The following is a 12,065-nucleotide window of genomic DNA, read 5'->3' as shown; positions in this document are numbered from 1 at the left end:
AGACAGAGAGGCACAGACACAGGCAGAGGGAGAAGCAGGCTCTATGCAGGGAGCCCAACGTGGGACTCCATCCCGGGTCTCCAGGATCACGCCCTGGGCCAAAGGTGGCACCAAACCGCTGAGCCACCCACGCATCCCTTCCCTTCCATTTTATTCCCAACATTTGAAGAGGGGTGGAAGGTCTATTAGAACTCGTCCATAAAGCTGTCTGGGTCTGGGGTCTATGGGGCTTAAATTTCTGGTAATAATTTCACTGTCTTTGATGGTTATCGATCTGTTCAAGTTTTCAATATCTTTTCATGTGAAGTTTGCCATGTTATGGGTTTTCTTTCTTTCTTTTTTTTTTTCAGAAATGTACCCATTTCCTTTAGATTTCAACTTACCAGCAAATTTGCTCCCCAAATTCCTTTTTGTAAAATCTGTTACTTGTGGATTATTTAATCTTGCCCAGTTATATTTCATCTGCATTTTACTTCCTCTTCTGTGGCTCAGTTTTATGGATATTTGTCTTATTAATTTTTTCAGAGATGCAGAGTTGACTGTTACTTATCTGTCATATTTGTTCTACTTTTTTCTTATTTTGGTTTCATTCTGTGCTTTTTCTAGCACCTCAATTTGAATGCTTGCCCTGTTTTCATTCTTTTCTGTCAAGCTCTACATTTTCCTGGGTGGCCCTGGCTCTGGATCTCCTCTGACCTTCTCAGCAAGGCATTGGCTAGGGCTGCATCATCTGAAGGCTTGAGTGGGGTTGAAGGAGACATTTCCAAGATGGCAAAAAAAAAAAAAAAATAAAAACAAAAACAAAAACAAAAAACTGCTGTTGGCCTCAGTTCTTCACCATATGGGACTCTCTGTAGGCTGTGACATGGCATCTGACTCCCCCCACCAGCAAGGGTAGTGACGAGAGAGAGACTACATGCCTTTTATGATCTCTCCTCCAAATCACACACCATCAGTTCATTCCAAGTGAATCACTATGTTGTTGGTATTTTCATCTGCAGCCCTGCCCTAGGGCTTCAGACTACCTTTCCTTGCTCTGTTAAGTCACTTAGCACTTCACCAACTGACACAATATTGCCCCAGCACCTTTGCTTTCCTCTTATTGTGAGAGAGGCACAAAAACCCATGTGATCAATCTGCAAGCTTCATGGGAAGCCCACAGTAATTATCTGGGGGAAATGCCTCCTCTCCCTTGGAGCCTCCTCTCCTAATGGAGCCTCCTCTCTTTTGGAGCCTCTCCTCCTTCTCCTCTGCTTTGCATGTCAAACACTCTGATTTATCTTAAATCCTTTTTTTTTTTATTTATCTTAAATCCTATGTTACAAATCAATGGGTGTCTAATCTGGAGCTACAGACCACGGGTGGGCATCAGGACCTTATGAATTCTTGCAAATTTTATGCAAAATTCTATGCTTATAAATGCACATATATATAGACTTGTCTAAGGAGTTTCTCACTTGAATTTCAAAGAGGGGTATATGAATCATAAGCATGGGTCTACAAGTATGGTCTCCAACATGGATCACGGAAAAGCATATTAAAACATATTTGTGTTTCAGCCTCAAAAATGTGAAAAAATTAGCAAATATGCAATATGTGACCAGATAGATTGTATGCATATTACAGAAATACACCTATTTCAGGGATGCATGCTATTTAATAAAGCTGTTTATTGAGAAGTTTCTCATCACAAAGGGCAGAGTCCACTGCTGTGTTTATGGTTCAGCTGGAACATTTTAGGAGCCTCCCCTAAAAAATTTGCCCAACTGAGTGAAGATACCTCAGGATCCTAGAAGCCTAGAAGGGGAATCCCAGCTCATTACCTGAGTCCTGTCCTGATCGGGAACCCTATTCTAATCCTGGACTGTCCTGACCCTGAGTCCTATCCTGATCCTAAGTCCTATTCTAATCCTGAGTCCTATCCTGGTGCTGAATCCTGTCCTGACCTTGAGTCCTGTTCTTCCCAGAGGTGACAGGCATGATGGGACTGACTGGTCCAGAGTATTTCCCTGGACTCCATCCCCCCCTTGCCTTCTAGGACACTTTCTGGGCTTTCACAGCCAGGGCAGCATCAGGAATCACATCAGGAACATGATGAGGCAGTGCAGTGGGTTGAACAGTGTCTTCCTGGAACTGCTGAATACAACCTTATTTGGAAATCAGGTCTTTGCAGGTGGAGTCAATTTGAGGTAGGTCCCAATTCAATGGCTGGTGTCCTTGTAAGAGAAAAGAGGAGGAGGTGAGGTGCACACAGGGAGAAAGGCCACATGAAATCGGAGTTGGGCACCAGCTGGAGGCCGGGAGCATCAAGAATGCTGGCGGTCCCAGGAGCTGGAGGAGGCAAGAGGGATCCTCCCCCAGAGCCGTCAGGGAGGGCACGGCCCTGCTGACTCCACCGTGGACTTCTAGCAGAACGGGGGGACAATCAACGTCTACTGCCTTTGTGGCCATCTGTTCTGGGAGCCACAGAAAACTAACACAGGTAGCAAAGATGAACACAGCCTCAAAGCCAAGGACCCTGCTCCCATCGCCTTCAACAGACACAGAAGCTTTCTTGTTTATCAGGGAACACGTGAGAGGAAATCATGGGCTATAGAAGCACAGAACTGTGAGAGCGCTGAGGTTATTGTAAGATTGAAGACAAACAAGCAGATGTGATTTCCCTGGGCACAAACAGGAACCAGGAAATGACTGTGTGCCCAGCATCTCACCTGACACCAGGCAGGTATATAAGGGCCCCTGGCCCAGGAGGCTCCACACCTGAACCCCTCCCCTTGCACCTGCTCCTCTGACCTGCTCCACCCTCCACCCACCAGAACCATGACCTGCTGTGGCTGCTCTGGGGGCTGTGGCTCCAGCTGCGGTGTGCCTGTCTGCTGCTGCAAGCCCGTGTGCTGCTGTGTGCCGGCCTGTCCCTGCTCTAGCTGTGGGTCCTGCGGGGGCTCCAAGGGGGGCTGTGGGTCCTGTGGGGGCTCCAAGGGGGGCTGTGGGTCCTGTGGGGGCTCCAAGGGGGGCTGTGGGTCCTGTGGGGGCTCCAAGGGAGGCTGTGGGTCATCCTGCTGCCAGTCCAGCTGCTGCAAACCCTGCTGCTCCCAGTCCTGCTGCTGCAAACCCTGCTGCTCCCAGTCCTGCTGCTGCAAACCCTGCTGCTCCCAGTCTTGCTGCTGCAAACCCTGCTGCTGTGAGTCCTGCTGCTGTAAGCCTTGCTGCTGTGAGTCCTGCTGCTGTAAGCCTTGCTGCTCCCAGTCTTGCTGCTGCAAACCCTGCTGCTCCCAGTCCTGCTGCTGCAAACCCTGCTGCTGTGAGTCCTGCTGCTGCAAACCCTGCTGCTCCCAGTCCTGCTGCTGCAAACCCTGCTGCTGTGAGTCCAGCTGCTGTAAGCCTTGCTGCTCCCAGTCCAGCTGCTGCAAACCCTGCTGCTCCCAGTCCAGCTGTTGTGCCCCCATCTGCTGCCAGTGCAAGGTCTGAGGCTGTGACTCCTACTGATCCAGGTTTCCCCAGCTACGTCCTGTGCTTCATTGTTAAGTTCCAAATCACATCTTGGGGGCCATCGCCCTTGTAGAAAGAAGCCAGATTTGGTTTCTAGTTCCTGAGGAAAAGCCATTCTAATGTTCACTGTCTCCTGACAAATCCATTCCCAAGTCACCTTCTGCCTGCATGTCCCTCCTCTCCCCTGACCTCACCCTGATTGGTCCACTGACAGGCATGGGCTCCAGCTGAAGTCCTGTTTTCACTCCAAGAGGATGTAAGTGTTGGTGTTCCACTGGGAACAAAGTTGTGGTTAAAGAGACTTCCTTGGAGCTGCTTTGCATGTCAAGCACTCTGATTTATCTTCAATCCTATGTTACAAATGAATAAAAACATCGTGTTGACAAATTGAAACCCATGGCTTGTGTGTTTCTATCATTGGTCATTACTTCCACTATGGTCACTGCTGTTCTCATTCTCATCCTATTCCACACTTGAGGAGGTTGATGGATCTGTTTTTTGGGGGTGCTAACACCCCACCCCCAGGATAGGCTGGCAGTCAGTCTGGCCTCACATCTCCTCTGTGGCCTGTCTTTTCTATCCTCAGGACACTCTCTTCCTCACATCTTACCAGCCATTGATGTGATGGAGACAGGACAGTCCCCAAGGCCAGGCCAACAGAGGCCTCACAGTGTGGGACAGTCTGGGGCTCTAGACTGTCCCTTCTCTTGTCCCAGGCCTGTGCCACCTCCCTCCTTCTCCGACCACAGGCAGAGCTGAATCCCTGTCTTAGTCAAGTGGCTGGGGCCTGGGAACCAGACATTGCCACTCATCATCCACATTTGAGGACCGTGGTACAACCAGCCTCTTGCCACAGGAAACTCACACACTGGCCTAAGGAAGGGAGTTCACCTTCTGTATCCACGTCCCAGCCCTTAACCTATCTGTTCCAATCTGCATAATACATAAGGGATTGTCAAGAAAAAGAAAAACAGTGGCTGTTTCCCAGACTGAGGGCCTTGGGAAATCATACTCTGAGGCCTCCCTTGTTATTTTGAGACCTCCAACCACATTCTTTCAAAATTCTTAAAAGGCAGTATTAATAGAGATGAGTTATTTCAAGTCATTTGAAAACACAGTAATCTCCTGGTGTGATATGCCCTTAGAAACACAAAAACAGAAATCTTAAACTGTTTTCAGTAATCGTTTTATTGGTGGCAGCTTGGTATTATCACTCAGACAGTTTGAGTGTCCCAGGGGAGAGCAAATTAGGTTGGTACCAGAAGTGTGGTTGTGGGTGTGGGGTTGATGAAACTGACTAAAAACTCTACAGTGCTGAATTTGAATTAAAGATGTCACTATGAAATTACAATGTAAGCTATCTTTTGAAAAAAATTAGTTTCCTATTTCACTGAAAGACCTAGAAAAATGGCCAACCTGGTAGCTGTGAGCACTCCTTGTGCCAAGCCTGTTGTTGTTAAATATCATCTCTTGTACATAAGTGGAACCTCAGTTCTCTGCAGAAATGGGATTGGAAATGAACCAAGATGAATCCGGACATCTCATTATCCCAGAAAGCAAGGAGCTAACAAAGACTCCTCAGGTCATGAAAAGAAGCAGGGTGTCAAATTCAAAGAGATCTCCAGTAGATAAATTTGGGTAATGTGAACACCAAATGTTTAAATGGACTGATACAGGGGCACCTGGGTGGCTCAAGCATACAACTCTTGGTTTCAGCTCAGGTCATGATCTCAGGGTCATGAGATGGAGCCCTGCACTGAGCTTTGTACTGGGCAAGGAGTCTGCTTCAGATTCTCCCTCTCCCTCCTCCTCCTCCTGCTCTCTTCCTCTCTCTCTCTCTCCTTCTCTCTCTCTCTCAAATAAATAAATAAATCTTTAAAAACAAAAAACAAAAGGACTGATACGCATCAAGTATGCTTAAATCAGTGGGATGCCTGGATGGCTCAGCGGTTGAGCTTGAGCGTCTGCCTTTGGCTCAGGGCGTGATCCTGGAGTCCCAGGATTGAGTCCCACAATGGACTCCCCTGCATGGAGCCTGCTTCTCCCTCTGCCTCTCTCTCTCTCTCTCTCTGTTTGTCTCTCATGAATAAATAAATAAAATATTTTTTTAAAAGTATGCTTAAATCTATGAGCACATAATGCACAAATAATAATACAAATAATATGCAAAATGCATAGTGTCATAACTATAAGGTGTTTCATGTAACCAGGGTACATGGTACCATGAGGTAACCACACAAGAAAAATCTTACAGTAGATATACACAAAATAAAGAGGTTCAAAGTATATCATTACAGAAAATTATCAAATCCCAGAGGAAGACACCAAGAAAGGAACAAAGGAACTACAAAATGGTCAGGAAATAATTAATTAGATGACAATAGTAAATTCTTACCTATCAATAATTACTTTAAGCATAAATGGATTAAATTCTTCAAAAGACACAGAGTTACTAGATTTAAAGAAAAAACAAAAAAGACCCAACTCTATGCTGCCTACAAGGGATTCACTTCAGCTTCCAGATCACACATAGGCTGAAAGTAAATGGATGGAAAAAGATATTTCCAGCAAATGGAAAGCAAGAGAGTCGGGGAAGCTGTACTCCCATCAGAGAAAAGAGAGTCAAGTCAAAATGGTAACAAGACACAAGGAAGGTCATTATTAATGACAAAGAGGAGGGATGCCTGGGTGGCTCAGAGGTTGAGCATCTGCCTTTGGCTCAGGGCATGATCTTGGAATCCCGGGATGGAGTCCCACATCAGGGGACTCTCTCTCTCTCTCTCTTTCTCTCTCGGTATCTCTCATGAATAAATTAATTAATTAATAATAATAATAAATGACAAAGAGGATGACAAGGAGGCTATAACAATTACGAATATTTACCCACCCAGTGTCACAGCACCTAAATGTATGGAGCAAAGAGTAACAGATCAGAAAGTAGTGACAGGTACAAGAGTAGCAGGGAACCTCAGTGTCCCCTTTCATCAATGGACAGATCACTCGCACAGAACATCACTGAGCTTGAACTGTTTTACAGCAAATGGACCTAACAGACACCTACAGAACAGCAAACACATGCTTCTCAAGTGACATGGGGCATTCTTCAGGATAGATCACATGTTAGGTTACAAAACAGATCTTGAACACAGGAGGATTGAAATTGTATGGAGCATTTTCTCTGACAGCCAATGGCAGGAAAGTAGAGAACAGTCATGGGAAGAAAATGGAAACATTCACATGTACATGGAAAGTGAGCAACACACTCCTGAACAACCACTGAGTCAAAGAGGAAATCAAAAGAAGCACCAAAAAATATCTTGAGGGGCACCTGGGTGGTTGAGCATCTGCCTTCAGCTCAGAGAGTGATCCTGGGGTCCTGGGATCGAGTCCTGCATCGGGCTCCCTGCAGGGAGCCTGCTTCTCCCTCTGCCTGTGTCTCTGCCTCTCTCTGTGTGTCTCTCATGAATAAATAGAATCTTTAAAAAAATATATCTGGAGACAAAAGAAAATGGAAGCACATCATACCAAAATATATGGGATGCAGCATAAGAGGTTACTTGCCATGGCTTGAATGTTTCCATCCTCTCAAAATTCATATTAAAATCTTAATTCCCAAAGATGATGGTTTTAATAGGTCGGTCCTCTGGGAGGGGCCCAGGTCATCAGAGTGGAGCCCTCCTGAATGGGATTGGTGTTCTTCCAAGAGACATCACCGAGCTCCCCAGCGCCTTCTCCCACAGGGAGAACACAGGTGGAGGCATCATCTATGAGCCAGGAGGGGGGCCCTCACCATCCACCACACCCAATCTGCTAGCACCATGATCTTGGACTCAGTCCCACCACTATAACAAATAAGCTCTGTTGTTTAAGAGCCACCCAGGCTGTGATATTTTGCGACAGCAGCCCAACAGACTAAGGCAGAAGTTTACATAACAAATACCTAGATTAAGAAAAAGAAAGATGTCAAATAAACAACTAATGTTACATCTCAAGGAACTAGGGAACAAAAGAGCAAACCAAGCCCAAGGTTAGTAGAATGAAGGAAATAATAAAGTTCAGGGTGGAAATAAATGAAAGAGACTATAGAAAAACAACTAAAAAGATCTGTGAAACTGAGTTAGACTTTGGAAAAGATAAAAAAAAAAAGTTGACAAAACTTTAACTAGATTAATTTAGACTCAAATAAAACCCGAAATGAAAGAGGGGACATTATATCAGATCCCATAAAAACACAACTTATCCTAAGAGATTACCGTGAGCACACCAACAGATCAGAGCCCTCTAGCGTGTGTTTTCTCAACACCACCAGAAAACCCTCCAGTTCTCTGCAGTCACAGACTGAGTGTCCCACAAAGTTCACTTAAACCTGTTCTGACATGATCCACTTGGCGCTAGCATCAGATCTCACAGGTGAAGGGCACAGTCCCATGGGAACGCCCCCCTCAACAACTTCTGATGCCAATCACAAGCCCAGAGTCACCTGTGCTTCTAACCGACCAGTGAGAGATCTAAGGTTCCAACAACCTTCCTTGGGTTTGACTGATTTGCTGGAGTTGCTCACAGAACTCAAAGAAACATGTCACATATACTAGATTAAGGGTGGATTATAAAAGGATAAACTCAGGTACAGGCAGATGGAAGAGATGTAGGAAGCAAGGTTCAGGGAAAGGGCACAGAGTTTCCATGCTGTCGAGCATACCACCCTCTCCCAAACCTCCCCATGTTCACTAACCTGGAATCTCCTTAAGTCTTGATGTTTGAGTTTTTATAGAACCTAATCTGTAGGGCACCCTCTCCCCTTTCCAGAGGCAGGTGGGTGGGGCTGAAAGTTCCAAGGTCTTTCTGGAGACTAGCCCCACCCTGGGGCTATCTAGGGGCCCCACCCTGAGTCACCTCATCAACATTCACTCAGGTGTGCTCAAAAGAGACTCCTAATAAGTGACAAAAGACATTCTTACCTCTCAGGAAGTCCTAAGGTTTTTAGGAGCTTCTTACCAGAAACCGGAGACAAAGACCATATATATATATTTTTTTATCATAGCACAACAACCTAGAAGAAAGGAATGAATTCCTAGAAGCATACAACCGACCAAGACTGAATCATTAAGAAATAGAAAATCTGGGGGAGCCTGGTTGGCCCAGTCGGTTTGAAGCATCTGACTCTTGATTTTGGCTCAGGTCATGGTCGCAAGGTTGTGAGATCAAGCCCCCATGTCAGGCTCTGCAGTAGGTGGGGAGTCAGCTTGAGATTCTCTCTCTCTCTGCCCTTCCCACCATCCCTGCTCATGTGTACTCTCCTTCGAAGGAAGGAAGGAAGGAAGGAAGGAAGGAAGGAAGGAAGGAAGGAAGGAAGGGAAAAGAAGGAAGAAAAAAGAAAGAAAGAAAGAAAGAAAGAAAGAAAGAAAGAAAGAAAGAAAGAAAGAAAGAAAGAAAGAAAAAAGAAAGAATATGAACAGACCAATAACCAGTCAGGAGACTGAATTAAAATCTCCCAGCAAAGGAAAATCCAAGACAGATTGCTTTCACAGAAAACAAAAGCAAAACAAACAGTGGGGCCACATCAAACTAAATAGTTTCTGCACAGGGGAAAAAAAAAAAAAACGAAAACCAAAACAAAAAACAATCAACAGAGTGAACACGCAACCTACAGGATGGGAGAGAATATTTGTAAACCATATTATCTGATAAGGGGTTAATATCCAAAACATATAAGGAACTCATATAACTCAATTGCCAAAAAACAAATAACTCTATTAAAAAATAGGCAAAGGGCCCAAATAGATAGACATTTTTCCAAAGAAAACATACAAATGGCCAATGAGTACATGAAAAAGTGCTCAACCTCACTCATCAGGGAACTGCAAACCAAAATCACAATGAGATACCGCCTCACACCTGTCAGAATGGCTGGTACCAAAAAGGCAAGAAACAACAGGCACTGGTGAGGATGCAGAGAAAGGGAAACCTTGCGCACGGTTAGTGGGAATGCAAGCTGGTGCAGCCACTCTGGAAAACAGTATGGAGGGTCCTCAAAAAGTTAAAAATAGAGCTACCCTATGATCTAGTAATTGCACTTCTGGGTATTTACCCAAAGGAAATGAAGTCACTAGCTTGAAGGGATGCGTGCACCCCCATAGTGACTACAGCGTTCTTCACAATGGTCGAGATATGGAAGCAACCTCAGTGTCTGTCAACAGATGAATGGATAAAGAAGGTATAGTTTACATATACAATGAACCATTACACAATATTTAAAAAGAAGGAAATCCTGCCATTTGTGACAACATGGATGAAGCTGGAGGACATTATGCTCAGTGAAATGAGCCAGACCCAGAAGGACAAATACTGCATAATCTCACTTATAGATGGGATCTAACAGCATGGAACTCACAGTAATAAATTACAGAATGGTGGCGGCCATGGGGTGGGCTGGGGGAAGGGGACGAGACGTCTGTCAAGGGGTACCAACTTCCCATTGTAGGGCAAACCGTTCCCAGGATGTAAGGCACACCACGGGGACTATAGTTGACTATAGTGTGGTGTACACTTGAAAGTGGCAAAAGGAGCAGATCCTAAATGTTCTCACTACAGAAAAGTGGGGGTCGGGTCAGTGTGCGAGGTGCTGGATTGTTACCTAGATGGTGGTAATCACAGTGTGTACAGGCATCAAAACATCACATGGTGCAGACTAAGTTTATGCATTCCTCATTTATCAACCACCCCTCAGTGAAGCTGGGAAAAATATGCAAGGCCTTCAGTTGCCCTTGGAGGATGTTGGGAATCAATTCGTTATTCTGAACAAGAGGAGATAAGGAAAAGAATCGTGCTTTTTCCTGTTTTCAATACACAAACTCCACCGTATGGCAAGCAGATGGAGAGAGGACGTACCCCAGCCCATCAGTGAGGAACTGCAGGATTAGAAACCCACCGCTTTGTAACCCCAGCAAAAGGACGGGTGTAGGTGATGATGGTGAATCATTACCTATTAAATTTACTGAACACAGCCCAGTCGGGCGTAGTGGAAACTTCTAGCTTTAAATGCATAAGTGAGTTGAGAAGACAGGCTTAAGATCATTAGCTAAAACCATCTAAAGTGCTGACAGGGCTGCCACACGGAACACTGAATCCAGGCTATTTACAGGCCCCCTTGTTCCTCCTTTCCTGGGGACAGGGTCAGATGGCAGGTGGCAAGTGGCCCCCGAGGTCCCCCGGCAGCTGGACGTGACCATGTGATTTGCATGAGCCCGTGAGCAGAGACCTCAGTGCAGTTTCCCACGTACGCTTTTCCTTCCTCCAGACCACTAGCATTCCCAGCGCGGCGGCTGCTCCAGCCTGAGTCCCAAGGGAGGAAGTGCAGTGAGCCGGGAGCTGGCCTGCGGTGGCGTGTAGCACGAGCCCGAAATAAGCACTGAACCGTGGGGGCAGCTAGCTCAGCAGCATAATTGGTTGACCCATCCTGCTTGACCCAGAAAGGTAATATAACGAAAGCAGAGAGTGGTGGCCTTGGTTCAGTGGCCAGGGCGGGAGTGGAAAGGAAATTGTTTTCAGAGGCTGGAAAGATGGCTATTATGGGTTTGGTATCACAGTCCCAGATCATGTATCTCTGGGGGGGGGAAACTCAGGAAACTCAGGGCTGCCTCTACGTAGTGCACTGTGGCCACATTTTGCAGAGCATTATGAGAAAGAGGTGAACTCAAAGAACAGGCCTCTGTGCAGGCCAGAAGGACAGGGGTGGGATCAGCCCAGAAATGTGAGGAACTACAGATCTCGACCCCAACTGCTCACTGATAATCCTTAGAAGGTCCTGAGCAGCCACGAATGGTTAAAATTCAGATTAAAACAGATCTGGCCTTGATGGTGTCCCTTGGTGAGTCCACAGGCTGGGAACCTACAGTTTTCCCCAAATAAGAAGCTACAATGGGGATCCTCTGACTCCCAAAGGCACCGTTTCCAAAGAGCACAACTGAGTGACTGGTGCACAGAAAGCGCCCTACATGGTCAGTGGTGGCGGTGAAGGTGGTACCCATCAGAGCCCACATGGGCCTCCAAAGCAGAACCAATGGCAGTTGGTGGCAGCTGCCCTGGCTCCATCCCTGCATCACCCCCTGCTTTCAGGAGTGGCTCCTCCACCACTCGGAAATTTCCTCAACAACCAAGACCCTTGTTCAGCGTCCAGCCCACTTCCTAGCCCAGACCCCAGGTCCAGTCGAGGCTGGTCCTCATTACCCCAGCACCCCAGACCCCGCATCCCCAGGAACCAGGAAGGGCCATCATGTCCTGAAAACAGTCACAGATGAGGGACCCCTGGTGGCTCAGTCGGTGAAGCATCTGCCTTCAGCTCAGGTCATGATCCTAGGTCCTATGATCAAGTCCCACATCAGGCTCCCTGCTCATTGGGGAGTCTGCTTCTCCCTCTGCTTCTCCCCTCCACTCCTGCTCTCTCTCTGGCTCTCCCTCTTTCTCAAATAAATAAATAAAATTGAAGGAAAGGAAAGGAAAGAGAAAAGAAAAGAGAAAAGAAAAGAGAAGAAAAGAAAGAAAAAAGAAAAGAAAAGAAAAGAAAAGAAAAGAAAAAA

General features: G+C 46.2%; 1 protein-coding gene across 1 annotated transcript; it reads left to right on the top strand.

Moving 5' to 3' along the window:
• Window positions 1-2,743: 2,743 nt before the first annotated feature.
• On the top strand, window positions 2,744-3,882 carry LOC129500220 (keratin-associated protein 5-5-like). The gene has a single exon (XM_055310406.1). The coding sequence runs from the start codon at window positions 2,821-2,823 to the stop codon at window positions 3,466-3,468; it is 648 nt and encodes a 215-aa protein (XP_055166381.1). The 5' UTR covers window positions 2,744-2,820; the 3' UTR covers window positions 3,469-3,882.
• Window positions 3,883-12,065: the final 8,183 nt, after the last annotated feature.

Source organism: Nyctereutes procyonoides, unplaced genomic scaffold (assembly GCF_905146905.1).
Source record: "Nyctereutes procyonoides isolate TBG_1078 unplaced genomic scaffold, NYPRO_anot_genome, whole genome shotgun sequence".
Lineage (NCBI taxonomy): Eukaryota > Metazoa > Chordata > Mammalia > Carnivora > Canidae > Nyctereutes > Nyctereutes procyonoides.
The sequence above is the reverse complement of the archived record's forward strand: the minus strand, read 5'-3'. Positions and strand labels throughout refer to the sequence as shown.